The sequence below is a fragment of the Camelus dromedarius genome, chromosome 9 (assembly GCF_036321535.1).
Source record: "Camelus dromedarius isolate mCamDro1 chromosome 9, mCamDro1.pat, whole genome shotgun sequence".
NCBI classification, from domain to species: Eukaryota; Metazoa; Chordata; class Mammalia; order Artiodactyla; family Camelidae; genus Camelus; species Camelus dromedarius.
In genome coordinates, this window is record NC_087444.1 from 32,175,727 (window position 1) to 32,200,696 (window position 24,970).

Below are 24,970 nucleotides of genomic sequence, written 5' to 3' on the forward strand. Positions count from 1 at the left end.
CTGTGGGGAGAGTAGGTTGGAGCTGACCTGAAGAACAGACCATGTTCCCTCCTCAGTTTTGCTCAGGAGAGCTCTGGGGGGCTGGTTTGGGGGCTGGGAGGGAGACTGTGGGTAGGCTGAGACCCTGCCCACCTAAGCTGTTTAGACTGAACCAGCTTTCAGCCTCTTCTTTCTCCCAATGTTAGTGGTGTACGGCCTACTCCAGTTAGAACCAGCATCTATGGGGCAGTGGGTCCTCCCTTGCTAGGGAGTTGGCCTTGGGTATGGGTCCCTTTTCCTTTCCTCTCGCCATCTTCACTTCTCTCTCTAAGTCTTTCTGTATTAGTTTTTTTTAGGGCGGCCATCACAAATGACTAACAGCTGGTGGCTTAAAACAACAAAATTGTTCTATCACAGTTCTGGAGACCAGAAGTCCGAAATCAAAGTGTCAGCATGGCTATGCTCCCTCTGAAGGCTCCAGGGGAGGATCCTTCCCACCTCTTCTGGCTTCTGGTGGCTGCTGGTGTTCTTGGCTTGTGTCAGCATCACTGCCATCTCTGCCTCTGTCTCCCATGGCCTTTCCCTCTGTCCCGTGTCCTTTCTCTTATAGTAACACCAGTCATTGGATTTAGGGCCAACCCTAAATCCAGAATGATCTCATCTGGAGTCCCTAACTATAATTACATCTGCAAAGACCTTACTTCCAAATAGAGTCATATTCACAGGTAGCAGGGGTTAGAACTTGGTTAGCTTTTAGGGGGATGTGGGGCAGGGGGACACGCAATTCAACCCAGCACCCTTTACTTTTAGGAAGGTCCTTCCCCAGCTCAGGCCCCAGGATTCCTCCTGCTCAGTCCCTCCCACAGCTCCTGGAGCTCCCCACACCATGTTCCTTTTGTTGTGTTGTGGAGAGAAGCCCCTGAGCTTGGAGCTGGAGACTCTACCCTTCAGTGTGCTTTGTGCCTCAGTGTCCTCAGGATACAACTGACATCATTAGGGCCCTGCCTCTTCTTCCCTGGAGTCAATGAAGGCCTTTGCATCCTGAAGGACAGTGTCCCTGGGCCAGGGACTCCTCACATGGTGGTGGCTGGGCCTGGGTTGAAACAGCAAGAATGCCCCAACCTCTTTGCCATCTGGCCTGCCTCCAGGACGGAAAAGAGAGAAGCCTCTGTGTGTTGTGCTTGGGTGAAGGGTGTCAAGGGGCTCCTTCCAGGAAACATGGCACCTGCAGGAAGAAAAAGCAGAGAAATTGCTCCTAGGCATCCTGGTCACAGGAAGTCCTGTCCTCCTTCCGGGCAGGACAGCCCCCACAGCTCTCCTGGGATGTAGCCCGCCTCTTCACAGTCTGGAGGTGGTATCTGTGGTTTTAAATGTTTCCTCCTTTCCAGGGTGTGGAGGTCAGCCCCCAGGTGGAAGCGGTGTTGTCCCTCCTGAGTGCCCCAGGAAGCCTGAAGCTGGTGCGGCCCAAAGCCCTTTTGGACAACTGCTTCCGGGTCATGGAGCTGCTGTACTGCTCTTGCTGTAAGGAACTGTGGCTGGGGCTGAGGGTGGGAGGCTGGGTATCCGTGCCTAGGTCATTGAGCAGAGCCAGGACCCTCCTCAGCATGGCCTCTACTCCCCAGGGCTACAGGCCATTTTTGGAAGCTGATATCGACCCTGGATATGGGGATGAAAACAGTGTGTCTTGGTCTGGGGACGAGGCAGGGTATTGATCACTCCTGCAGTCTTTTGTGTGTGTGTGTGTGTGTGTGTGTGTGTCCCCTACAGGTAAACAAAGCTCCGTCCTAAATTGGCAGGACTGTGAGGTGCCAAGCCCTCAGCCTCACAGCCCAGAGCCCTTGTCACATTGTGTGGCTGCCCTGCTGTACCCTCCACCCCAGCAGTCCCTCACCTCCCTGCCCGGCTCCTCGGGATCCATGGCCAGACTGCCGGCTCAGTGAAGCTGCTGAGGGTAAAGGCCTCCTGCCCTGAGTTGTCTGAATGGTGACCTGGGTAAGGCAGCTGAAGGAGTTCCTGCAAGAGATGGACTGGGCCTAAGACTTCACTGGGTGGTGGTGGGGAGAACTTCTTGGGAGAGGAGGCCCAGGGACAGGGGCTTCCTCTGAGGGGATTCTGTGCCTGAGAAGGCTCCACTTCCCACCTTCTGTACCTCACATGGTCTCACCTGGAGTGGTGAGGGCTGGGGACACCTGAAGGTGGACAAAGACAGAGCCTGTGGCCCCTCCTGGCTCTGCGCAGTTCCTCTTCCCTGAAGGCAGTGCTGATTGTTTCCTGAGCCCAAAAAGGCAAGAGCTGTTCCAGGTGGGCATGGTGGGGACATGACTCAGCAGGGCCAGGAGAGGGCAAAAAGCCTGGGGAGAGGGCAGAGCCACATCTTTTATTTTTTTCTATTAAACACCCGCTTTGTTTTGGTTTGGTTTGGTTTTCATCTTTGAGGGTGAACTCTGAGGCCATTTCCCCCTCCCCTCTAGTTGGCCAAGTGCAGGAGGCAGGAAGAGCAGGATGGTCTGGTCTGGTCTGGGTCTGAAGATTCAGATTTGGAATGGTTGTGGCGCCTTAACCAGGGCTCTGGAATGGTGGGAATTTGAGGGATTGTTTCTTCCAGTCCTGCCCCGGCCCGTGAAGCCTCAAGAAGCCTGATGTGTCAGTGCCTCCTGGCTACCCGCCCACCCTCTCTCCCTCCATCTGGCAGTCCCAAGCCTGCCCCAAGCAGGGTCAGAGCTGAGGCAAAAGCATGGGTCCGGGCACAAGATATGGCCACTCCTGCCCACCTCCAAACACAGAGCCCTGCAGAGAACCCCCCACCCCTGGCCGGGAACTGGGAAGGGCAAATGCTGGCAGAGGCTGCTGGGGGCGGCAGGTAAGCGGCATTGGAGTAAGCCAGGCAGAGGCAGGGGTGTTACAGTACAACTTTATTAATACTGGAATCTTCACAGTGCATTTGTTACTTGTAGCAGTGACTATTTAAATCAAGGGGAGGATGGGTTGCGGGAGGCAGGGGGGAGGAAAAGATAATTTATCCATAAACAGACAAAAAGAAAAGAAACAAAATGGTTCAGATGGGATGGGGGTGGGGTGGTGGAAGGAAAAAAAAGTGAGTAGGAACCAGGAGGGGAGGCCTAGGGTGGGGAAATAAATTAAAAAAAAAGGAACAAGTTAACAACAGCACCAGAAAAGTTACTTCAGTCAAAAGACGCTTTTGAAAAGAATATTTCTCTGTACAAAAAGAAAAATGAAACAAACATAAAGAAGTCCCCCAAAACAAACTTTGTGATGTGGGATGGTTGGCTGGGATCCCAAAGGGGTGGGCCTATGAGGTGGTTACTAAATGGACGAGAGTTGGTCAAGGGGATGGAGGAATTATGTACAGCCCTGGGGTGGCTTAGAGGGGAAGGCAGACGTGGGAGCATGGGGTTGGGGGGTGGCTGTGCCACACCCATCCCCTCCCTGGCTCTCTGAAGCCCCCTCCCCTCCCCTGGGGGCAAGCTCTTCCTCATGGGGACTCAGCTATACCCCCACCCCACTGCCCCTTACCCTGCTAACATCACATGACCTGCATCTTACCTCAGCCCACCTGGGCAAACCTGGGGTAGGGGGGCAGTGTAACCCCCCCCCCCCCAAGGGTTTCACAAATAGGCCACTTGCTCTCTGGGGCCTTTCAGGCCTTCCCTTCTCGGGCCCTTCTCCAGGTGCGCTCAGCAAGGCTCCTTTCTCAGACCTAGCGACTTACAGGTACCGTTCTCTACCCGCTTTCGGGGAGCCCATGGGGCTCCATTCACTCAGGGCTACCCTTGGTTCCCCAGCCCTGACTGGCCCGCCCTGCCTCGCCCCCATTTCCCAGCACAACAACTACCAGAAGCTCCAGCCTGGTGCTGGGAGACTCGCCCCAGCCCCATCCCATCCAGACCAGGAAAAGCCAGCTCTCCTGACCCTGGGAGGTCCCTGCCCTGTGGCCCTGCTGCCCTGCCGCACTTGGCTGGCCTGCAGGGCCACAGGAAGCCCTCCGCTTGCCCTTGGCACACGTGCTTTTTACCTGCTTAGAGTTGGCGTGACAACTGGTGTGGGGTGGGAGGAGGGGAGGTGGTGGTGAGGAAGGGTGTACTCCCCTCCCTGCCCCCACCACCAGCACAAGACCAGGATGCGGGGACCATCCTGGAATGGCATCTCCTCTGACAACAGAGAGTCAAAGCCAATCTCCCCTACTCCCTGACTCCCACTCCGTCTGCTGCAGACCAGCAGGAGGTCCCGCCCCCAGCCCTCTCCAGCCTCATTTTGGCTTTGCTCAAGCCGCTGGAGAGAATAGCTGCCCCCTGGCTTTGGGGGGGGGGCTTTTTGGCTCTCCTCCTCCTGCCATGGGACCACCAAGCCACTGTTGGGCCCCCTGACCCTCAGGCACTCTTGGACACACCCTGTACCGTCTACCCTGTCCCCACACACAGTCCTTGTCCAGTCAGCTCCATTTTATTATATATTCATAAAAGAACCTTCCCTGTCCCAGCTCCAAACCCTGCCCCCAAAGGTGGCCAAAACCATGATCAAAGTGCCACCAGAGTTAAATTGTCTCCATGTGACCAGGTGAGGCTGGAATATGAAAGTAGCTCCTGGGGGACTGGCTAGATGACCCTCTGAACTTCCCTGCTGCCCAGCCCTACCCTGCCCCCTAACCCCAGCCACACCTTGGGGGAAGGGATGCTTCCTCAGGATCCTCCCATCCTCCAAGCAGGTCCCCTGCATTTACCCCCAAGAGACTTGACTTGGGCCCTTCCCCTATAGGCAGGCTGGCTCCTAACTTCAACTGGCTCCCTAAATTGCCAGCCACTTTGTGGAGTTTTCCAGTCAGATCAGATACCTTAGTGCACTGGGCTCCTGGTCCCTCCACAGCCACTCTGCCTCCCAGATGGAGAGGAGCCTGGGAGAGGCAGAGAGAAGGGGGAGGGAAGAAGAGGGAGCCCAGTCAGGGAGGAGGGACCAGCATCCCGGAAAAGCCGGAGGCTGCCAACTTGGGAGATGGGGAGAAGCCAGGCCAGCTAAGCTGTGGCACTGAGGGCACAACTAGGCAGGTAGGGTGGCGGGAGGTGGGCCCAGCCTCTGTTGTGGGAAGGGAGCACGATTCTGGTGCTCACGCAACGTGGAAAAGTCAGGCCCTAAAAGGAGGAAGAGGAGGGACAGAGTAGGCAAGAAAAATATGAAACAGGCTCCAAATCCAGTTCAAGGCCCGCAGGCTCCATCCTGGTGAGGTTTGGTAAAGAAGTCACTTCCTGTTTAAACGCTGAAATCTAAGCTGAATGTCTCTTTCCATAAAGTGGCTTTGCCTTGTGTGACTTTTGAAAAAAAAAAACTTGCCTGGCTCTGTTCTCTCCTGACTGTGCCTTTGCTCTGAGTGGCTGTTGCCCCCACTGGCCAGGCCACCTGCCTCGCCTGGGCCCTCTGAGGGTGGGAGGGTGGTGCCATCACAAGATTCGGGGTGCCGACCTGTCATTGGTGACCGTCCTGCGGAGCCGCACCCCGCGCCGGATGGCCACCAGCATGTCTTCGGCTGGGGGATCGCTGGTGGCAGCTGGGGGTGGGGTGGGTGTCTCCTCCGCAGGGGTAGCTGACAGGGCAGTGGGGAAGGGGAACTGGCCCTCGCCCAGGGCATGGGCGCCGGCCACCAGCTCCCCAAGCTTCTCCACCAGGCTGTGACGGTTGGCGGCCAGCTGCTGCTCCTCGTCCTCGGCCACCAGCCCGGCCCCCGGCCCAGGGTAGCTGGCTGCCTCGGGGGATGGGCTGCCCCAGGCTGTGTTGGGCAGGCTGAGCCTCTTTGGGGAGGCCTTGGCCAGGTCTGGCGCCAGGGGTGAGGCAGCCTCATCAGTGTAGAAGACGCACTCCTCACTGCCCACCCGCGTGGGCCCCACGTAGCCAGGGGAGTCGGGCACTGTGGGTGTCTTTACAGGGACGATGGGCGGCCGGATGGGGATGGGACCGGCACTGGAGAGGGCACGGCGCACGGTAGGCTTGGTGGAGGGTGTGCGGCGGATGGTGGCCACACCAGGCGGTGCACCTGAGGCAGTGGGCAGCCCAGCAGTGGGCAGCCCCGCAGTGGAGGCTGGGCGCTTGGTCTGGATCAGGCGGCGATAGTTCTGGGCAATGTTGCTGTTGCGAGGGATGGTGGATGACTTGTCAAATTCGGGTGGGCCCTCGCCGTCTGCGTCCCCATTCACTGAGTAGCAGTCATAGTCAGAGCCTAGGGGACATGGACACGATGGGACTCGGGCCTCGGGACTGTGAAGGCCCAGCTGCCCACCCCCAGCCCCCGGGGCCTACCTTGGGAAGGGATGGTATCCTCGGAGCATGAGGGCGTGGTAGTCTGCGTGCTGTAGCCGCTGGAGTACTGCAGCGAGTCCCGGCTGCTCTTCTGGTGCTCCAGGCTCAGGCCACGGGTCAGCACCATGGCCAGGTCACTGGCCGCAGGGGACACCTCCTCACCATGCTGGGGGTAGCAAGACTGTAGGCTGAATTTTCGCTCCTTGCTTCCCCCCTCAGCCTGGACTGCAGGCAGCTCCAAACAGACAGAACTGGCCCTGTGACCACTTACCAGGCCTCCCAGCACTGATGTGAGAGTGAAGGTGGGGCCCTGGCTGGGCTGCTTGGGGAGCTGCTGCTTACCTTGGCTGCAATGGTGGCAGGTGACATTCGGGGTCGCGGGGCCTCCTCTCCACTGGGTCCCAGGGGTCCCCCGCTGGCTGGGCCTGGCTCTGTGTCTCGTAGGAGTTCCACTCGGTCCTTCCTCCGCTGCAGGGTGGTGCCCGAGGGCTGCTCGTGGGGCCCAGCCTTGGACCAGTCCTGCAGGGTATGGCAGGTAGGTCAGGACCCTTGGCCCTACTGCCCATGGCCAAGGGGGCCCTCACTGGAGTTGAGGATCACGGTTTCCAGGCCCATATGGAGCCTCAGGCTCACAATCATGGCCGAGGGAAGAGAATGGAGGGTGCCGTGACCCACCTCCCACCCCAAGTCCCGCCAGGCCCAGGAGCAGGAAAAGGAGCCCCAAGAGGGAAAGATGTGAGTGTATGGGGAGGGGCTGCAGGTGGTGCCCAGTAGCCTTGTCTTGTAGGGAGAAGGTGCTGTTTGCACACCCTTCTGGTTGGACCTGGTCCTTTCCTGAGTACCCCTGCGGGTGGGGAGCACTGACCGATGTGGGGGAGCTGCACTCGCTAACAGACTGGCAGGTTTCCGAGGCCTCAGAGGACGCAGAGCTGGAGGACTTCTGCCATGCAGAGGTGAGCAGGCAGGCGGATGGGGCAGGAAGGCAGAAGGAGAGGAGAGAACAGATCTGGTCAAGGGCCGGCATGCAGCGGGGCCTTCTGACTCAGCATCCCATCACATGCCCCACAGGGCCACGTCTGTGAGCGTCTGCAGCAGAATGCAGCACCCAGAGCACACACCCCACAGGTACTGACCTACCCCTGGGCCCAGGTCAAGAACCACATGTTTTTAGGATTAACAACAGGACTGGTTGCTGATGGCCTGGATGTGGTGGGCGGGGAAAGAGATACTAAGGATGGATATGGGGTGCTGGCTTGAACCTCCAGGTTGTTGGTGTCACTGTTTTCTCAGAAGGGGAGGCCTGGAGGAGGTATGGAGTCTAGAGTTCCATTCTGCACGTGTTAAGCTGAACTGCCTGTTAGGTATCTATGCACAGATGCAATGCAGGCAACTGTATTTACAAGTCTGTAGTTTAGGGAAAAGTCAGGGTTGGAGCCACAAGTCCACTAGCCATGGAATGGAATAAGGTCATCCAGGTAGTCAGGATGAGGGTAGTTAGAGAAAAGGTTCAAGAACATCAGGCCGACATTCAGTGCTTGGGAAGAAGAGGAAGGTCCAGCGAATGAGAGTGACAGGAGCTGCTGGTGATGTTGGAGGAAGACCACGAGCAGGCGACATCATAGAAATCAGAGAACCTGGTGTGTGAAGAAGGGAAGGTCATTGGTACTGAGGCTGCTTGGGGCCCATCAGATGAGGCAGAGAGATGTCCATGGAGACCTCCAGAAGTGCTTCACAGCATGGTGGGGGTGGAAGCCCATGGAAGACGGGACTGAGGGTGCCCAGGAAGCTCCTGCCTGGACACTGGCAGGAACAAGGTGCTCTGAGAAACCTCCCCCCCAACTCAAAACAACAAAAAATGAAGAAAAAAGAAGAAAGGGCAGAGGCTGGCTTTAGCACTGTGGTTGAGAGACTGGACAAATGGCAAGGTGGGGAGGTCATCCTATGATGACCCAAATTAAACCTGGAAGGGCAGTGATCAGTAGTGCCTCTTCAGATCCTGTACCAAATCAAATTCTCTAAATCATCCTGATTTAGACTCCCTGATGTTTACAGTTTATGATGAACCAAAATGACCAAAATAAAAGGAAACAAAACTCTATAGATGAGGATTCAGAGGAAATAATAAACACATTTAGAATTTCAACCAGTATAACTGTTACAACACTTAGACTAGGACTAGAAAGGAACTTCTTTAATCTGACAAAGAGAATCTACAACAATATCAATACTTTTATTTCTGAGGTTGGAAAAAGATAAGGATGCCCACTACCACCATTTTTATTTAGCACTGGTAGTCCTAGCAGTGCAAAAAGGCAAGAAAAAGTAAAAAACGAAGACTGGAAAAGAAGAAAATGGTTATTTGTAAGAGATATGATTGTTGTATGTAAAACATGCAAAAGAATCTATAGTTATCAGAAACTAATACGTTTTTTAAACAAGGTTATTGGATATAAGATCAACATGTTAAAAAAAATCAAATTTCTAAAAAAAAAAAAAACCAAATTTCTAAATAGCAGCTAACTCATAGAAGAATCCAAAAAAGTCAAAATAGCTTAAAATAGCATCAATAAACATCAAATACCCAGGCCAAAAAAACAAAAACCCTAGTGACAGATGTGCAAGATCTTTGTATGAAAACTACAAAATATTACTGAGAGAAAGAAAAGCCATAATAAATGGAGGCTACGTAATCCCAATCAAAATCCCAGGTTTTGTTTTTTTTTTAGTGGAAACTGACAATCTGATATTAAAATTTAGAACAACATGCAAAGGTTTAAAAATAGACAAGGTAATACTGAAGAATAACAAACTTGGAGGACTTTAATTACCAGACATCAAGATTTTTTGTAAAGTTACAATAATTAAGACGGTGTGGTATTGGTACAAGAACAGACAAATCAACCAGTGGAACAGAAAACAAACTCAAGAAACAGCTACACATACACATACACAGACACCTGTTTTATGACAAAGGAAACAATGCAGTGCAGTGGAGAAAAAGATGATCTTTTCAATAAATTGCCAATTAGATACTCATATGGAAAAAAAGAACCCTACCTCATAACTCATACATACAGACAAAATCAATTCTAGATGAGCTATAGATTAAAAAAAAAAAAAAAAGGTTAAAAAAAAGGCTTTTAGAGGAAAACATCTCTGTGACCTTGGAGTACACACAAAAATCTCAAACAGGACAGGAAAAGCAATAATAATGGGAAAAAATGGGAAAATGACATATATTAAAATTAAGAACTTTAGATCATCAAAAGACCCCACTGAGGGAGTAAAACAGCAATCCACAGAATCAGAGAAGATACCAGATGAAGGGCTTATATCCATGATATGTAAGAAATTCTTCAAATCAACAAGAAAAAGACCCTATAGTGGAAAAACAGGCTAAAGATCTGAACAGGTCCTTCACAAAAGGGGATATCCAAATGGATTTAAAAGTATAAAAAAAGTGTTCAATGTCATTAGTCATCAGGGAAATGAAAATTAAATGCGTGAGGCAGTATCACTATTAACACATACCAGAATGGCTAAAATGAAAAGGATGTAAGATACCAAGGGCTGGTGAGGACGTGGAATAGCAGTAAATCATTGCTGTGCTCTTCTTGCCAAAAATCTATGGCCACCATCTAATTATGAGAAGACATCAGACACACCCAAACTGAGGGATATTCTACCAAATACATGCCCAGTATTCTTTAAAAGTCATGAAACAAGAAGAGGAACCGAGGAGACATTACAGACTGCAGAAGCCATAATAATAAAATGCATTGTAGGATCCTGGACTCTTGGACCAGGAAAAGAGTATTAGTGAGAAAGTTGGCAAAATGTGAAAAAAGTCTGTAGATGAGTTAATAGTACTATGTGTGTATTAATTTCCTGGTTTTGAAATTTGTTTGGTAGTTACATGAGATGATGACCTCAGGGAGACTATAGGGAGGGTAGGTGGGAACTCTATACTCTTTTTACAAATTTTCTGTAAGACTAAAATTATTTCAAAATTAAAAAAACAAACCTCAATGGATAGGTTAAATAGCTATAAAATAGAGAAAAAATACATTGGAAGATAGACCTGAAGAAATTATCCAGAGAAACAAGGAGATGGGAAATGCAAGAGTGAAGAGACACAGACACACAAAGACAGAACGAGAAGGTCTGACATACATTTCACTGGAAACCCAGAAAGAGAGAATAGAAAGAATGAAAGTAAGAATAAAGAAGTAGTGGCTGAAAATTCCTAGAACAAGTGAAAAACATGAATACAAAGAAAGAGGAACATAAGCATATCAAGTGAGGTTAAATAAAAACAAATCTACAACTAGATACATTGTAGCAAAACTTAAGCGGCCAGAGAAAGAAGTCAGATCACTCCCAAAGGAGGAACAATGTGACAGACCTCTCAATCGGTCACAGGAGGCAGAACACGGGGAAAACAGCTTCAAAATGAGGGGACACAATAACTGTCACCCCAGAACTGGTCCCTGGCAAAACTAACCTTCAAGAGAGAGGAAAAAAATAAAGCATGTTTACAGACAAATAAGTGAGACTTTACTACTATAGACCCATCCTAAGAAAACTTCTAAAGGATGTATCTTACTTCAGAAAGAAGGAAAGTGACCTTAGAAGGAAGATGGGATACAAGGAAAATATGAAGCAAAGAAGTGTAAACACATATGGGTAAATCTAAATAGATACTCTGCGTGTAAAATAGTGATGAAATTAAGAAGAAAAATGTCAATTGTAGGGATAATAAAAAAGGAGAGAATAATGTATAATAGCTTATAAGTTGGAGGGAGCGGGTGACTGAAAGTTAAAATATACATTAAGGTCCTTGAGTTACTTAGGAGGTGGGGTTGTGATTTTCTAAGGATGCATGGTAAAGTTTCAAGGTAACCTGTAAATGAAATGGAATAAGAAAATCCAGTAGAAGGGAAATAATGGGGAACGGAAAAACAAAAAGCAAGCGAAGAGACAAAAAGAAGCATAGAAAAAGCAGAATAAATAGAAAGAAAAAAGTCAGACATTAATTCAAATATGCCAGTAATCATAATAAATATAAATGAGCTAAAAAGGTCAATTAAGAGATAGAGATTCTCAGATTGGATAGGAAAAGAAAATCTAGGCATATGCTGTTTACAAGAGACTCACTGAAAACATAAGGACACAGTGAGTTTAAAAGCAAAGAAATGGAAAATGATAATGTAAATATTGAACAGTGTAAAGCTGAAGTAGCTGTAGTAATGTCAAACAAAATAAACTAAGCTGGAAAACATACAAGGAATAGAGGATCAACTACATCAAGTTAGGAGATTCAGTTCACTACGAAGAGTTAACATTTTCAACTTGCATGTACCTAATAAAATAGTCTCAAAATATAAAGCAAACATGTATAGAACTATATGGGAGAAATTAACAATCTTGGTTTTTCAATTACTGATAGGTGAACCAGAATTACCTGAATGGGAAATAAGGTAGAGATAGATGGCCAGTGTAGACAAATCTTTTGAGAAGTTTTGCTGTGAGGAAGAGACTAGGTGGCTAGAGGAGTACATGGAGGAAGGGAGGGCTTTTCAGATGGATGATACTGGAGTACATGTTTGTGTACTGATAGGAAGGAGTCAGCAGAGGATGAAGACTGGGAATGCAGTGGGGACATCCTTGGACATGAGAGCAGGAAAACAGAATGTTGAGCTTAAATGGGGGCACAAGCCATGATGGGGGACAGCATAGTGGATACGAATGCAAGTACGGTCACTCCTGCTACCCTGAGAATAGAGCCTTGGGCATGTGGCCTGACCTCCCTTTGTCTTCTGCTGTAGTCCCTCTGTTTGCATCTCGCTGAGGCTGCAGGATCTGAGATTCTTGGGCCAGTGTATGCATTCAGAGTAAGTTGGCCAAAGTGTAGAGAAGGGGAAGGATGTCTGCAGATCCTTGGGCCCCTGGGGATGCCTCCTAGGGCCAGCCACTCCATCACAGTCAGCCTGTCCTGAGGGAGGGTCACAAGGGCCAGAGCTGGCAAGCTGATGCTACCTTCTTCAAGACCTTCCCCACCTCTCCTGAGCCATGAGGCAGTGAGTTTAGGTTGGTCCCCAATGATGTAGCCCCAGGAACCTCCAGGCTAGTGTCAACAGCTGTACGTGGACCCCCATGTGGATAGCCCAAGGCAGCATGAAGCAGCTGTACCCCACCCTGAGTGGTTCTGCAGACACCCCCTCACCTGGCTGGTGATGTCTGAAGGCATGGGTGAGGGGGGCTTGGAGTAGGTGGCATCCTGGGAGACGAAGCCAGAGTCGTGGGAGGAGACGCTGGAGAGGCGGGCAGTGGCGGTGGCTGGCTGTGCCAGGCTGCGGTAGCGACAGGTGGAACCGGGTGAGTATGTTTGGGCACCCCCAGGCCACGGGGCTCCGCCACCCTTGGCACTGCTACCGCTGCTGGGGGCACTGGGGAAGTGAAAGGGGAGGCACAGCAGCCAGACAGGGAGACACAGGGGTGTGTGTGGAGGGGAAGGGTGACAGACGAGGATAGGGGAGAGAGGTGAGGGGCAAGGAAGGAAAAGACAATGTCAGACTACAAGGTCCTGAGACCCAAATGCCACAGAGGAGCTGAGTTCTGGGAATGCGGGATAGGTTGGGGCCTGGGCAGGGGACCATAATGAAGAGCTGGCCCAGCAATTGCTCCTGGAGTGCCCCGGATCTCCAGGAGCTGCTGTCAGGGCACGCCCAGGACAAGGCGTGCTAGGTCTCTGCACCTCCTACTCTGCCACTGAGAACAGCAGATCTTAGGTTACCAATGGGGAAAGTAAGCTACTGTCAAAGAGATTCCCAGTTAGGCTAGAACCAGATACAAGTCCAATCATCTCTAGACTGTCTTCTCAAAGTCTGATATTTGCCATCAAATCCTAATTGGACATCCAGTGTGTGGTGATGGTCTTTGTGGGTCTTGGACTCACCATCACCCTCATCTCCACTCTCTAAGGGGTGTCTGGCCCTCTGTAACTCACATCCTCTAGGCAGCCATTTCACCACTGGGCAATGTTCCCAACAATGAAGGCTGCCTGCCTCCTGAGCATGACCCAGAAGGTCCCACCCCTGGTAATGGGTATCCCCTGCAATCAACCCTCCTATGCCAGTCACCCTCTTGGGGTCTAAAGAACCTCCAGCTGACTTGTACCCTCCTCTTTCTGCTGTGCCTGGCTTACCACCCACTCCCTCGGTGCCCAGCCAAGGTGGTTCTGGGGAAAGGGTGTGCCTAGGACAGAGGAGCCTCTCCACTAGTAACTCACTCTGTGCTCACTGCCCTTCCGCTGAGGAGCCTTAAATCTTAATCATTTCCTCAAATCCTGCCCAGGAAGCACCTCGATCCTGAGCCTGCCTAGTGATTGAGGAAGACCCTTGGCCTCTTCCTGGCTCTGCAAGATGCTGGGGGTCAGCCTGGGCTGAGGTTTGGGCCTGTGGCAGCTGCCTAGGCACCAGCTCTCAGGAACCAGCCCGGCTGAAGTGTCCATAAGGTAAGCTTGTGGCCTCAGTACATGTTCCCCGAAGCCTCCATGGCACCCCCATTCATCTTAGATTCTTACTATTGCCCCAGACTGTGCAGGGCATGGCAGAGCCTAATGGCTAAATGCTGGGATTCTGTGCTTCAGTTTCCCCTTCTGTGAAATGGAGACAATACCATACCTGATATGGTGATGTTAGGATTCACTGAAGAAAATGCATAAGGCATTTAGCAAAGCACCTGGCGCATACTTGTTGCTTCATAAGTGAAGCTGCTGCTGCCCTGTCATCACCTCCCCCCAACAATCACAACACACGCCTGCACCAGCAGCAGTCTTGCAATGGGAATGTATTTTCCCCTACTCTGGCAGATTCCTCAAGGACACAGAAGTGTAAAATTTGGGGCCGTGAAGCAATTCTTGATGCAGTTTTGGTGGGAGCTCTCCCATTCCCTGCTTCAGTACCCTTGTCCCTCCCTGCCCCTTTTAATTCCCCCTGACCTGCACATGCTGGACTTCCGGGAGCTGGAGCTGCTGGGTGATGAGGGTGGAGTCTGGTAGGACCAGCTGTAGTCTGAGCCCTTCAGGTCTTTGATCACCTGGATGGGAACATGGATGGGGTCACTGGAGGCAGCCTTGTCCTGCAGAAAGCTGTATCATTTTCCTGGCCACCTACCCCTAGAGGGATGGTAAGCTACAGTCCTCCCACTGTTTTCCCAATTGGGAACTAGGCCCTAGAGGAGATTCCCCAGGAGTCTGAAGCCCCTCTCCCCCTACCTTTTCCTAATGCAAGCTCCTTAATCCAGGGTAGGAAGCAGAGCTGCCAGGGGTTGGGGGAGATGCCTGGGGAGATTCTGCCTTCTCTGATTCTCAGAGACGTTGCCCCCGCGTGGGGCCAGGCCTTCTCAGCTCCCACACAGTGGATTCTGAGCCCAGCCTGGGCCAGGCCGGGACTTGGGAGAACCTGGTGCTCCTGAGGACTCACTGATGCTGGAAGAGGAGCTAGGCCACAGTGACCATGAAGGGCACTATGGGATTCAAATCCTGGCTCTGCTGTGTCCTTGGGCAAGTTTCTGGGTCTCTCTGAGCCTGTTTTTTCCTGTGAAATGCAGCCAATCTTTCCTATCTTACTGGGCCTCTGGCGTGACTGAACAAGATGACCCTTGAGAAGTGCTCAGTGCAGGGCTAGGCACACAGTAAACATCCAGTGAGAGAAACGCCACGGCGCTGTCAGGCAGAACTGACTCTAGTGCAGGGGGAGTCTGGTGGTGGGGTGAAGTGAGCAGGGTGGCACATAGCGGGCAGTGTGCCTGGGCTAGGAGAGCTAACAGGTGTGGGCATGGACAGCAGGCACGCAACACACCAGGTCTGGCTTGCACAAGTGAAGCCTGAGGACGGATGCCAAACCCAGCCCTGAGGACCCGGGACTTCTGCCCATCTGCTTTCAGGCTGAGGCCCCCATTGGGCCCTGGGCATAACACCCCTCGCTTGGACAGGTTCTCCTGGATCCCCACAGAGGGTGGTCCTCTTGGACAGACATGGTCCTCTGTATCCAGCTGCTTCCCCCAAATGCTGTTCCCTTTTCTCCTTTATTGCCCTCAACCAAGGGCAAGCCATCCCCTCCCCTGTCTCCTGGCCCCAGAGTTGGCCGCACCTGCTCACTGGCGGGGGGCAGCTTGTGGGGCTCCGCGGTCAGCACCACCAGGTCGTCGATGATGCCCTGCAGGTGGGTGATCTCTCCCAGCATGGTCAGCTCGCCGTTCTGCCGGAGCAGTGAATCAGCCTCTCCAGCCCCACCCCTGCCATGTATCCTGGAGGAATAGGCCACACTGGGCCTCTCCTCCCTCCCCCTTTCCCACCAACCAACGCTGCTTGAACTGATGGAGGCTCCCAAATCCTGGTTCTTGGGATTTTTTGGGATTCATGGGGACCCCTCAACTAGCCCAACCCTGGGGATGCTCAGAATGCTTCTGTGTCCCTGAAAACCCACCACCACAGGCTGCAGGAAGGTGATAAAGGTGCAGAAGCGGCCGCGTTCCTCGATCAAGGCCCGGCGCACCGCCTGCTTCTCTGTCTCCTCCAGCAACAAGTACATGTCATTGACGTCCTGAAGGGCACTGTCCAGCTGGGGCTGCAGATCTCCTTTCCCTGGATGGGTTGGGAGGAGAGGCCGCGCTGGGGATGCTGGCCCAGCCCACTGCATCCAGAGCTTAGGCCCATTGGTGATGTGCCTGGCTGGAAGCTGGGCACTGCCATGGGTCGGGGAGGGGACTAAGGAGGGCAGCTGGGATGCTGGGGCTTGTGAAGGGGCTGGTACCCAGGGCAGGCAGAGACGACAGACAGACAAGCACACAGGAAAGACACCAAAGCTGCGAAGCCACCCAGGTCCTGGGGTGGGCAGAACCCTTGGAGCAGCTGTGCTCAGGAGAGACTAGTGGAGGCCTCCACAAGAGCTGGGACTCCCACCCCCCAGGATACCTTCATTGCCCAGGGGAAGGGGGCCCCTCGCTTCTCAGGGCACAGGGAGGAGGGCTGGAAGTAGGACAAAGTAGAGCGTGGGGGCTCAGTTGCAGGCTAGGCCACTGAAGGGTGTGGGGACCAGGAGAGCGAGGGACTGGGCCCAGTGGCAGGGAAGGGAGTGTCTCAGTGTGGGCCCCCACTCAGCTCAGGGAGCGACACACAAGGACAGCAACAGCAACACAAAGAATCAGCGAGAGAGAGAGAGAGGCAAGATGATGTAAGGGAGATGGCGACACAGGAAGTGGGAAGGCAACAGGTACAGACTCTGGGCGGGCCTGGTCGGGGTGGGACAGCCAGGGCCTGTGCCCCCCACCCTGTCCAGTCCAACTCCTCTTGGCCTGGCAGACTGACCCAGCAGTGGTCCCAGACTCATCCCTGGCCAGCGGCCCCGGGGGCCCCAAGGGGACTGTGCCCAAAGCCCCTCCCTTGCTGGACAGACCGCCTTCCTCGCTCCTCCTTGGCCTGGAGAGTCTCCTTCCAATGGCCCTGAGCTGGGGGAGACAGACAAATGCAACAAGGACGGGAGGAGCAGCTGGAGGAACGGACATCTGACTTACCAAGTAGCTCTACAGGAAGGATTGGGAGGAGGAGAAGAGAGACAGAGAAAGAAAGAATGTGTGAAAGACAGCCGGATGGACAGAGCCACTCCTGGGGGCAGTGGGGGGTGCCTAGGACTTTTGGGCCTCCTGCTGCCTCCCTGAGAAGGGAGGTCTTGGGCCAGGTCTGGGGTGCTGGGCACTCCCTCTGTCCCACCCAACAGGTTGGAGGGTCTTATGTCCAAGATAGGGCCCCTTGGGCCAGGATGATGCCCTGGGATGCCTCATAGGGTAGTGGGGGATGGGAGTGGGGCCCCGTGGGGCTGTGCCTCCATGGGCCACTCTGGGCTCTACCTTTGCGCGCTTTCTTTTGCAGTTTCAGCGTGTCTGAAGACTTCTTCTTGATCTCATGCCGGGCTCGTTTGTACTCTGTGCGGGGGGTGAGAGAGGAACACTATGATAGAGTCTCTCAGGAGTAGGGGGCAGGAAGGCCCAGCCCAAGCCTGAGTCCCACCTTTCGCGTGGTCCTTGTCCAGTTGGTTGGCTGACTTCTTCCAGTCCTCAATGCGCTCCTGCAGTGGGTTAATGAGGCTCTCCAGCAGTGCACTGTGGGCAGGGGCGAGAGGGTCATGGCCACCATGGAGATCTCCCTGCGACACCCCCGCCCAGCCGCAGCGCCCACTCACTTGGTGAACTGCCGCAGCTTGGTCTCGATGCTGCGGTGGCGCATGCACATGCGCGTGAGCGCCGAGCCGATGTCCCGTGTGGCCCCTGGCGAGGCAAGCGCGCGGCATTGGAAGGGGCCCGTCTGGCCTTCTGCAGTCCCGGCCTCGGGCCACGAGGGGGCGCACCAGCCCGCGAAGGCCGCACCCCTCGCCGGCGCCCCGCCCCCAGCATTCCGCAATCCTGCCAGCCCCGGCAGGGGATTTGATCTTTCCTCACTATTTACCAAGCCCCTCCGCTGTGCGAGACCAACGTCCCGCCCATCTCGGCCATGCCCGTCTCCTGCAGCTGTGGGTGCTCTGACGGTCAGGCTAGGGGCTGCCCTTCACTCAATCTAGGAGATGCTAGCGCTAAAGGCTGTCCAAAGAGCCAGCCAAAATTCCCTCCTGCTCTACAGGGAACCCCCTTCAGATGTGCCTAGATGCAGGTGTGAGAGTGTCAGCACGCGCCCATTGCCTGGATTTTCATCGGCCAAAGGAGCAGGGGCCCCAAGTCCCTGCTACTTGGACCAGAAAGCAGAGGAGACACCACGGCCAATAGAGAATGTTCACTTGTACTGCGGGCTCTCAGAAGGGCAGGTGGGGGTGGGAGAGAAGCCATAATCAGACTCACTGTACGGCAGGGTGAACAACTGTAGCTGAGGGGTCAAGCCAGCTGCCCATAAGTGAGAAGGAAACCCCTATGAAACATCCCTGTCACCTTTCACCCACTCCTGCTTGTATGACTCAAGTGATTAGAGGCTCGCTCTCTGCACAAAAAGCCCATTCCATTAGGGAGCAGAACTCAAGAACTCTGGGCCTGGTGTCCTCTCCCTGGCTCACATTCCACTCAGCCTTTCCAGCTTCTGAGCCCAACATGGAGCATCCTCATCCTCCAGCCACGCCCCTCCCCACCTCGGGTGTTGGTGGCCATGTCAGCCACTTTCTGGAAGGCATCCAAGAAGGCCACAGCAGCCAGCACAGTGGTCCTGGGGAGATACAGTGGGATGTTTGTGTGTGAGGTGGCCTCTTCTCTACCCATCCCCTTCCTAGTGGGGCCCCCTCCGCAGCCTCACCTCAGCTGGGAATGCAGCTTTGTGGCCTTGGAGTTGAAGTCCTCCCAGATGGGGTAGGAGCTCTGTTGAAGAGACAGGAGAGGAAGTGAGACTCCCTGGGGGCAGCAGGGCTCTACCTGGGCTGGGCTCCCCACACGCCTGGGTCCAGACTCTGGGCAGTTTCTGAGAAAGCAGCCCTGCTCTTGGGCCCTTTAGGCAGACAGAGGACCAAGGACAGAGCCATGGGGCATGAGGAAAGCCTGGCCCTGGGAACAGGCACCTTTGTCCATCCCTCCCTTCCTGACAGTCAGGAACTCTGGCCTACTGTCTGCAGTGGTGACCATTTTGGCCTATGTCCTCCCTCAAGGGAGATGGAAACAGTAAATGGCAGGTCCTGTCTCCTCGGGGATCTGAGGGTTTTGGCAGGGAATTGAGCCTCACGAGGGGTGCTATGTCCCCCGGACACAGCCTAGGACGGTCCATATGACACGGGGGCAGAAGCACAGTGCACAGTGGCAGAGCTCAATGCATGCCAGGTCTAAACTGGGGCCTCTGGTGGCCCCCACCCTGTGCCCCGGAAGCTGCTGCTGGCCTGGCCACCCATCCCAGGCCAGCAGCGTGGCTCCAAGGCCCAAAGAGGCTGTGGCTGCTGCAGGACATGGCCAGCCTACCCAGGACAGTCAGGCCCCAGGCTGAATGGGGCCTTGTGCAGCCAACAGAGCCACCTTTCTCCACCCCCTACTCCCCTCCCCTCCAGGGGACACAGTGTGGCCTTTATCCCAGCCTGGCCCAAAGCTCTGAATTGGGAGGGGGTTTCTCAGTAGGGGGGCGACCGAGTTGTCCAGAGTGATCAAGGGGCTTTTCTGGCTAAGATGCCCTCTCATGGCTGCTGGGTCTTGGCTCAAGGGCCCTATAGAGACCTTGCTCCTTGAAGGGGAGCCCCGGCACCAACCCCAAGGGGCTTCTGACCCTCTCTTCCTTGTGGGATGGGGTTCTGGGGACTGGGCTTTTTCAGAGGAAAGGGGGAAGGCAGAGACCCCAGACCCCAAGGCCTCAGAGAGAGGCTCTGTTGGGCTGGAATCCCAGGGGCAGGGTAGCTTCTGGGAGCCTCAGAAACTCCCTCCCCTCCCAGCCCAGCCCAACCGGTGCCCAGGGAAAGCAAATATTTGAGAAGTTCACACAGGCTGGGGCAGGAAGGGGGAAGCTGCGGGTGGGCTGTCTCTGTGCGGCAGGGTTCAAGATAAAAGGGACTGGGAGGTCATCCCTGGCAGTCCTGAGGACCTGGCACCCCCAGGGTACTTCTGAAAGGTGGCACCCTCCCCCTACCTCAACACATTCAGTCCTAAGCCTTGCTAAGACCTCCAGGATAGAGAGATGATGCTGTGGGTGTAGGGGTCCAGAGGTAGCTCCCCTGACCCCCAGGGAACCTCAGCCCCCTTGGACTATCTCAGGGAGCAAGGGACTGGGAGAAGCTGGGGAGAGACAGATCCCTATCCCATTAAAGTCCCTGGGCTGGGGCCCACCCCTACAGCTTCTGCCTGGCCAGCCTCACTCCATCCCAGACCCTCACAGCCTCAGCTCTCCCAGTGGAGAGGGGAAAGGATAGGGCATGGAGGAGGCCGGACTGACAGGAGCACCTTGGTCTCGGAGGACCTGGGACTCTATCCCCTACTGGTAATTCATTAGGACCTCAGAGGGGGCTGAGGGGGTGGAGCAGCCAGTGCCCCAGGGGAGTGTCCTCAGTCTTCACCTGGGTCAGTGACCTTACCCAGGCCGCACCCTGACCCTCAGGGTCTAAGACTCTGGGTTATTATCACTAGTGACAGTGATGCTACCCTTGATCAAGTGCTTATGGTGGCCTAGTCACTGGGCTAAGCTCTTTCACTGTGTGATGGCATCGAATCCTTACTACAGCCCTGTGAAATGAATACTGTTATCACCCACTTTCTACAGATGAGGAAACTGAGGCTCAGACAGATTAACTGCCTTGCCCACCAAGTGACAGGGTCAGGATCTGATCCTATGTCTGACTAGTTGCTACATGTCAGAGTAGAGGGACCTGCTACTTCCAGAATGCAGGGAGAAGAGTTTCTGGGCATCAAAGGTAGGGAGGAGGCAGGGGCTGACTGCAGGGATGAGAGAGATGCCCAGCTCTGCCCTCAGAGCGGTGGGCTGCTCTGGAGGGGAGAGGTTACATGCTTGTCACTAGAGGAGCCCAAGGGGATGGGATAAGATCAGTGTGGAGGCTGCCTGGCCCCTGGCTCCTGGATAGTCTGTCTGTAACTGGGCACAGGTGAGTGACCAGGCTGCGATCTCGGAGAGGGGCTTTCTGGGTGGCCTTGGGCCAGGGCCTCCTTACCTGTAAGGTCAGAATGGGACGTGCACTTACATCATTGGGTCAATGTGGAGACTCTGCGTGGAAAGCACTAGCACAGTGCCCAGCACACAGTAAGTACCCAGTTAATGCAGGCGGACAGAGTGGACAGGTGATCCCTGCCTCTCTGCCAGAAGCCTCTCCCACCTGGCCAGGGCCTAGGTGTCTGGATGACACTCTCCACTCTTGAGAGAGAAGGCAAAGATTATGACCCCATTTTCTGGATGGGCCAGTGCTGGCGGAGGCCCCATCCACTCTGCTGAAGGTGCAGCCTGGGGCTAAAGTAAAGCCCCAAGTGCTGCACCCAGTCCTTTCATCTCAGGCAAGTCCCTGCCCCTCTCTGGGCTTCAGTGGGCAGCCTGGCACCCAGTGGGCATCTGAGCTGAGTTAAATGAGACATGGCAGGCAGGCAAAGCTCCTGAGGGCCCCCTCCCCGTCCCTGAGCTAGTGCCCTACTCCAGGCCCTCCAGGCTCCGGGTGCAGCCCACCCTCCCCTTACTCTGCCACCCCTACACCAGGTCTGACCTCTAGGAGGGCCAGGCAGGCTGTTGTGGGGCCGGTGGATGAGCTGTGGAGAGGCCTCATGGGTAAGCTGAGTCTCCTCAACCTGGCAACCTTCCTCTATGGAAACCCTGCTGCTTCTGTGACTCGGGCCATGGAGGGAAACAGCCAGAAGCTGCCCCCAAATCCAGATGATTGGCCTCCAGGTGGCCCGGACCCCTGCTCTTTCTCTGGCCCAAACACATGCATGTGTCATAGGTAGGGAAATATCAGGACTTGGCATCACCCCAGGAGAAACCTCTCCCAGTTTGTTTCCACATGTCAGAAAATCCTGTCTGCTTGCTACAATCTGGGCCCATTTCCTTCTGTCTCATCCCAAAGTTCCTTGCAAATTGCCTGGAGAGGGAGGGAGACAGTCCTGCCCCTCTTCACTGAGCAAAAGCTGCTGGTCTCTGCAGTGTTTGTGGAGAGGATGCCAGCAGTGGGAGGGTGTGGGAAGGCCCCTCTCCGCCAGCCCTGGGAATGGCTGGGGGAGGGCAGTCTGGGTTGTCTGGTCCCAGGAAGGAAACCCAATGCTAGGGCTGTGATATCTACAGGGCAGGAGGGGCTGCTGGGGGCAGAGAGAGGCCAGGACTTCTAGGGGCCAGCAGAAGGGGCTTGGAGCTAAGTTGCAAGGGATGGAAGTCTCAGGAGAACAGCCTGGGTTGGGGGCTGTGGGGGGCATCTAGACATGCTGCTGACACTGTAGTCCCAGGAGAGGATGGCTCATCTGGCAGCTGCCTTGGGGCTGTTCCCCTGGAAGCACCAGGAGCCCCCTGAAGGGCCTGTTCAGACACTGGTGTGTCTTCCTGGAGCCTGCAATGTCACTGTAGGGTTCTGTGTGTACTTGGGAGTGTAAGGGACTATTAGGATTGAGGCTCTCAGGAATTCCTATGGGAAGCCCAGTTTGCTCCCTTGCTCTTACCCTGCCCCACAATCCTGCCCCAGAGAAGAAGGGTAGAAATGCTGCTTCCTGGCCCCCATCCTGTCATTGGAGCTGGCCCTCCTCTCTGCCTAGTCAGCTTGGGTCAGCCCTGCCAAACCCTGGCCTCTTTGGGGGTGAGGATCTCCCTCGCTCCCTGGATCAACAGTGAGGGGTGAGGTCAGGGACAGTGTCCAACAGACTACTTAATGACCTTGAGCCATCCCCAGGCCTCAGCATCCCCACCTGCTAAGCCAGTGGCAGGCCAGAAATTGGTGGCCCGCTCCATCCTGACCTTGGGCAATCATGGGGAGGAGGTTGGCGCTGAGAGCCTGGAGTAGTAGTAGGCCCTCCCTTGGGGTTGCTCCATCAACCCAACCTTCTTATGTCTTCCAAGGTGAGGACACAGGCCTTGGGATGCAGGGACACTCATCGAGGAGACCTTGGAGTCCCGGAGCTTCCTGGGGCTTGTTTTGGGGGACCAGGGCAGGGGTGGTCGCAGAGGCCGAGGCCGGCAGGGAAAGAGTTAACGGTTCTGTGCTTTATTATTTTCCCCTGCTTTGGCAGTGACAGCATTGTCTGGGCTCCGGGGCGATCGGGGGCGGGGGAAGGCGGAGATGGTGGTGGTAAGGGGCAGAGGCCGGAGAGATCCTGGACCCATTAAAGGGCCATGGAGTCGCCCCCACAGGCAAACCCCATTCATGGTTTGGGAGTCTAGGGAGCGGGGGAGCCCGCGTGTGCGCAGGCTCGGGTCGAGACCCCAAGAGGGGCGCGGCGACCCGGGGCATGGACCCCGGGCACCGCACGGACACCCCGACACATTAGCACCCACATCCCCGCAGTCGGGCACTCACAGACCTGGGAGAATGGCAGACGCAGGCCTGATACGCTCAGACAAGGACACACAGACAGGGCGGCGCACGGACACAGCGGGGCACCGCTACCCGCCGCCACGCGTCCCCAGAGGGGACACGCACTCGCGCGCCAGCCGGGCGCCCGGCCCCGCCGCGCCCCTTTACCTTCATGTCGTTGACGATGGCCTGGAAGAGCCCTCCCAGGGCGCCACACTCCTTCTCCGCCGTCTCCATGCTCGGGCCGGGCGGCGGCGGCGGCGGCGGCGGCGGCGGCGGGGCGCAGGCAGGGCGCGGGGACCCGGGCCGCGGTGGCGCTCGCTCCGAGGCCAGGCCGGGCTTGCCGCCTCTGGGCCACGCTCAGCGGCCGGCTGCGCCGCGCTTGGGGGTTGCGGGCCGCCGCAGAGCGGCGCGGGCCATGTCGCGGCGGGGCTGGCGGGCGGCGCGGGGGGCGCGGCGCGGGCAGCTGGCGGCGAAGCCTCGGCGCGGAGAGTGGAGCGGCGGCCGTAATCCGAGCCGCCGAGGCTCGGGAGTCACGTGGGCGCGCGGAGGGAGGACCGCGGGGAGGGGCAGGGCCGCGGTGGGAGGGGGCTGTGGGAAAGGCCAGGCGAACGCCGGCCCATTCACCGCCAGGAGCCCGGGCTTTGAAATCCGAGCCCGGGCGCGGCCAGACTGGTTAAGCGAGCGGGCCCGCCGAGCGCAGGCGCCACCGCGGTTCGGGGGCGGTGCTGGGGCGGGGTCTGCCTGGCTTCCTCGTGGGAGTGGGACGTGTGGTTGGATACCTGACCCGGGGAGGGGCTCAACACCTCCCTCCAGTCTTTGGTCTCTGGCCGGGTTAGAGGGGTTCCCGCGCTTTCAGAAGAGGGCAGCAGGCTGGGCTCCTCGGGGTGCATCCTGCGGGACGGATACACCACACTCAGCAGAGGCGCATGTTGTCATGGGGGCTGCCCGCCCTGGGAAGTTTCATCCCAGGCACAGAAGAGTTTGAGCCCTCCTCCAGCTTCTTTTCCAAGCAGTGCGGTGCTCATGCCACCTGGATGGGGTGCCCTAGGCGGGGACTTTGGAGGTGGGAGTGGGAGGGTGGTATCCTGGTCCTCAGGCCACCTTCTTCTTCGGAGGTGGGGGCCGTGTGGGACCCACAGAACAGAGGTGGGCCACTCTCCCCAGTCCCTGATGCCTGGGTACATATGTGTGGGGACAACACGGTGAGTTCATCCTGTAGTTCTGTCCTGGAGACTTCAGGCAGGGAAACCCTCTGTCTGGTGGCTATGCTGGGGCTCTGGGGAAGAGCCCACACAAGCTCCTTCTCTCCCATTCCAAGGGCCCACAAGAGCCACTTGGGAGCTCATTAGGCCAATCCAGGGCTTCCCAAAGTCAGGCGGACTCTGGCCGATAGGTTTGGTGAGCTAAAGCTCATTTAGCCAAATCAAGGGGTAGGCTCAATGCCCACCATACCCCCAACTCCCTGTACTGATCTGGGCCTTTCCTTCCATCCCCACTGATCTGGAATGTTCTGCAGTGTGCAAGGCCCATTCATTCAGAAACTCTAGAGGTGCACTCAGTTCATCTGTCCAGTGGGTACGTCTCATCCCCTCAGGGGAGTCAGGATGTAAAAGTCAGATTAGGTGCTCGGGAAGGCAGGAGTCAGGGGGCCAAGCCAGTGCTTGGTACTCTCCAGGAAGAAGGGG

The 24,970-nt window shown here is 55.3% G+C and overlaps 2 protein-coding genes across 7 annotated transcripts in view; one reads left to right on the plus strand and one right to left on the minus strand.

Moving 5' to 3' along the window:
- IL34 (interleukin 34) overlaps window positions 1-4,595 on the plus strand; it is a 47,506-nt gene extending 42,911 nt beyond the window's left edge. For all 4 annotated transcript variants that reach the window (XM_010990280.3, XM_010990283.3, XM_010990282.3 and 1 more), the window contains 2 exons: window positions 1,368-1,500; window positions 1,747-4,595. In XM_010990280.3, the coding sequence (XP_010988582.1) occupies window positions 1,368-1,500; window positions 1,747-1,919 (306 nt within the window). In that variant the 3' untranslated portion in view covers window positions 1,920-4,595. The remainder of the gene's footprint in view (window positions 1-1,367; window positions 1,501-1,746) is intronic.
- Window positions 2,877-23,571, minus strand: MTSS2 (MTSS I-BAR domain containing 2). 3 transcript variants are annotated; one of them, XM_064488985.1, is made up of 14 exons: window positions 23,451-23,570; window positions 18,617-18,678; window positions 18,456-18,529; window positions 17,526-17,610; window positions 17,354-17,445; window positions 17,194-17,268; window positions 15,774-15,931; window positions 15,438-15,545; window positions 14,285-14,382; window positions 12,509-12,635; window positions 7,148-7,222; window positions 6,625-6,801; window positions 6,283-6,448; window positions 2,877-6,202 (listed from the first exon to the last, which is right to left on the minus strand). In XM_064488985.1, exons 1-14 carry the CDS (start codon window positions 23,517-23,519, stop codon window positions 5,430-5,432), a joined length of 2,139 nt encoding a protein of 712 aa, XP_064345055.1. In that variant the 5' UTR covers window positions 23,520-23,570; the 3' UTR covers window positions 2,877-5,429. The 3 variants fall into 3 exon arrangements, with proteins under 3 accessions (XP_064345055.1, XP_031313974.2, XP_064345054.1); XM_031458114.2 differs by having other exon boundaries at window positions 12,509-12,731; XM_064488984.1 differs by lacking the exon at window positions 7,148-7,222 and having other exon boundaries at window positions 12,509-12,731; window positions 23,451-23,571.
- Window positions 23,572-24,970: the final 1,399 nt, after the last annotated feature.

What these genes read in the sequence shown, in the direction of transcription:
- MTSS2 (XM_031458114.2), bottom strand. Translation starts at nt 23,519, where the DNA reads ATGGAGACGGCGGAGAAGGAGTGTGGCGCCCTGGGAGGGCTCTTCCAG. An exon ending in AGTGCAGCTCCCCCACATCG is followed by an intron (nt 6,802 to 7,147) that starts GTCAGTGCTCCC and finishes CATACCCTGCAG; the next exon opens with GACTGGTCCAAGGCTGGGCC. An exon ending in CTGCCACCATTGCAGCCAAG is followed by an intron (nt 6,449 to 6,624) that starts GTAAGCAGCAGC and finishes TGCTACCCCCAG; the next exon opens with CATGGTGAGGAGGTGTCCCC.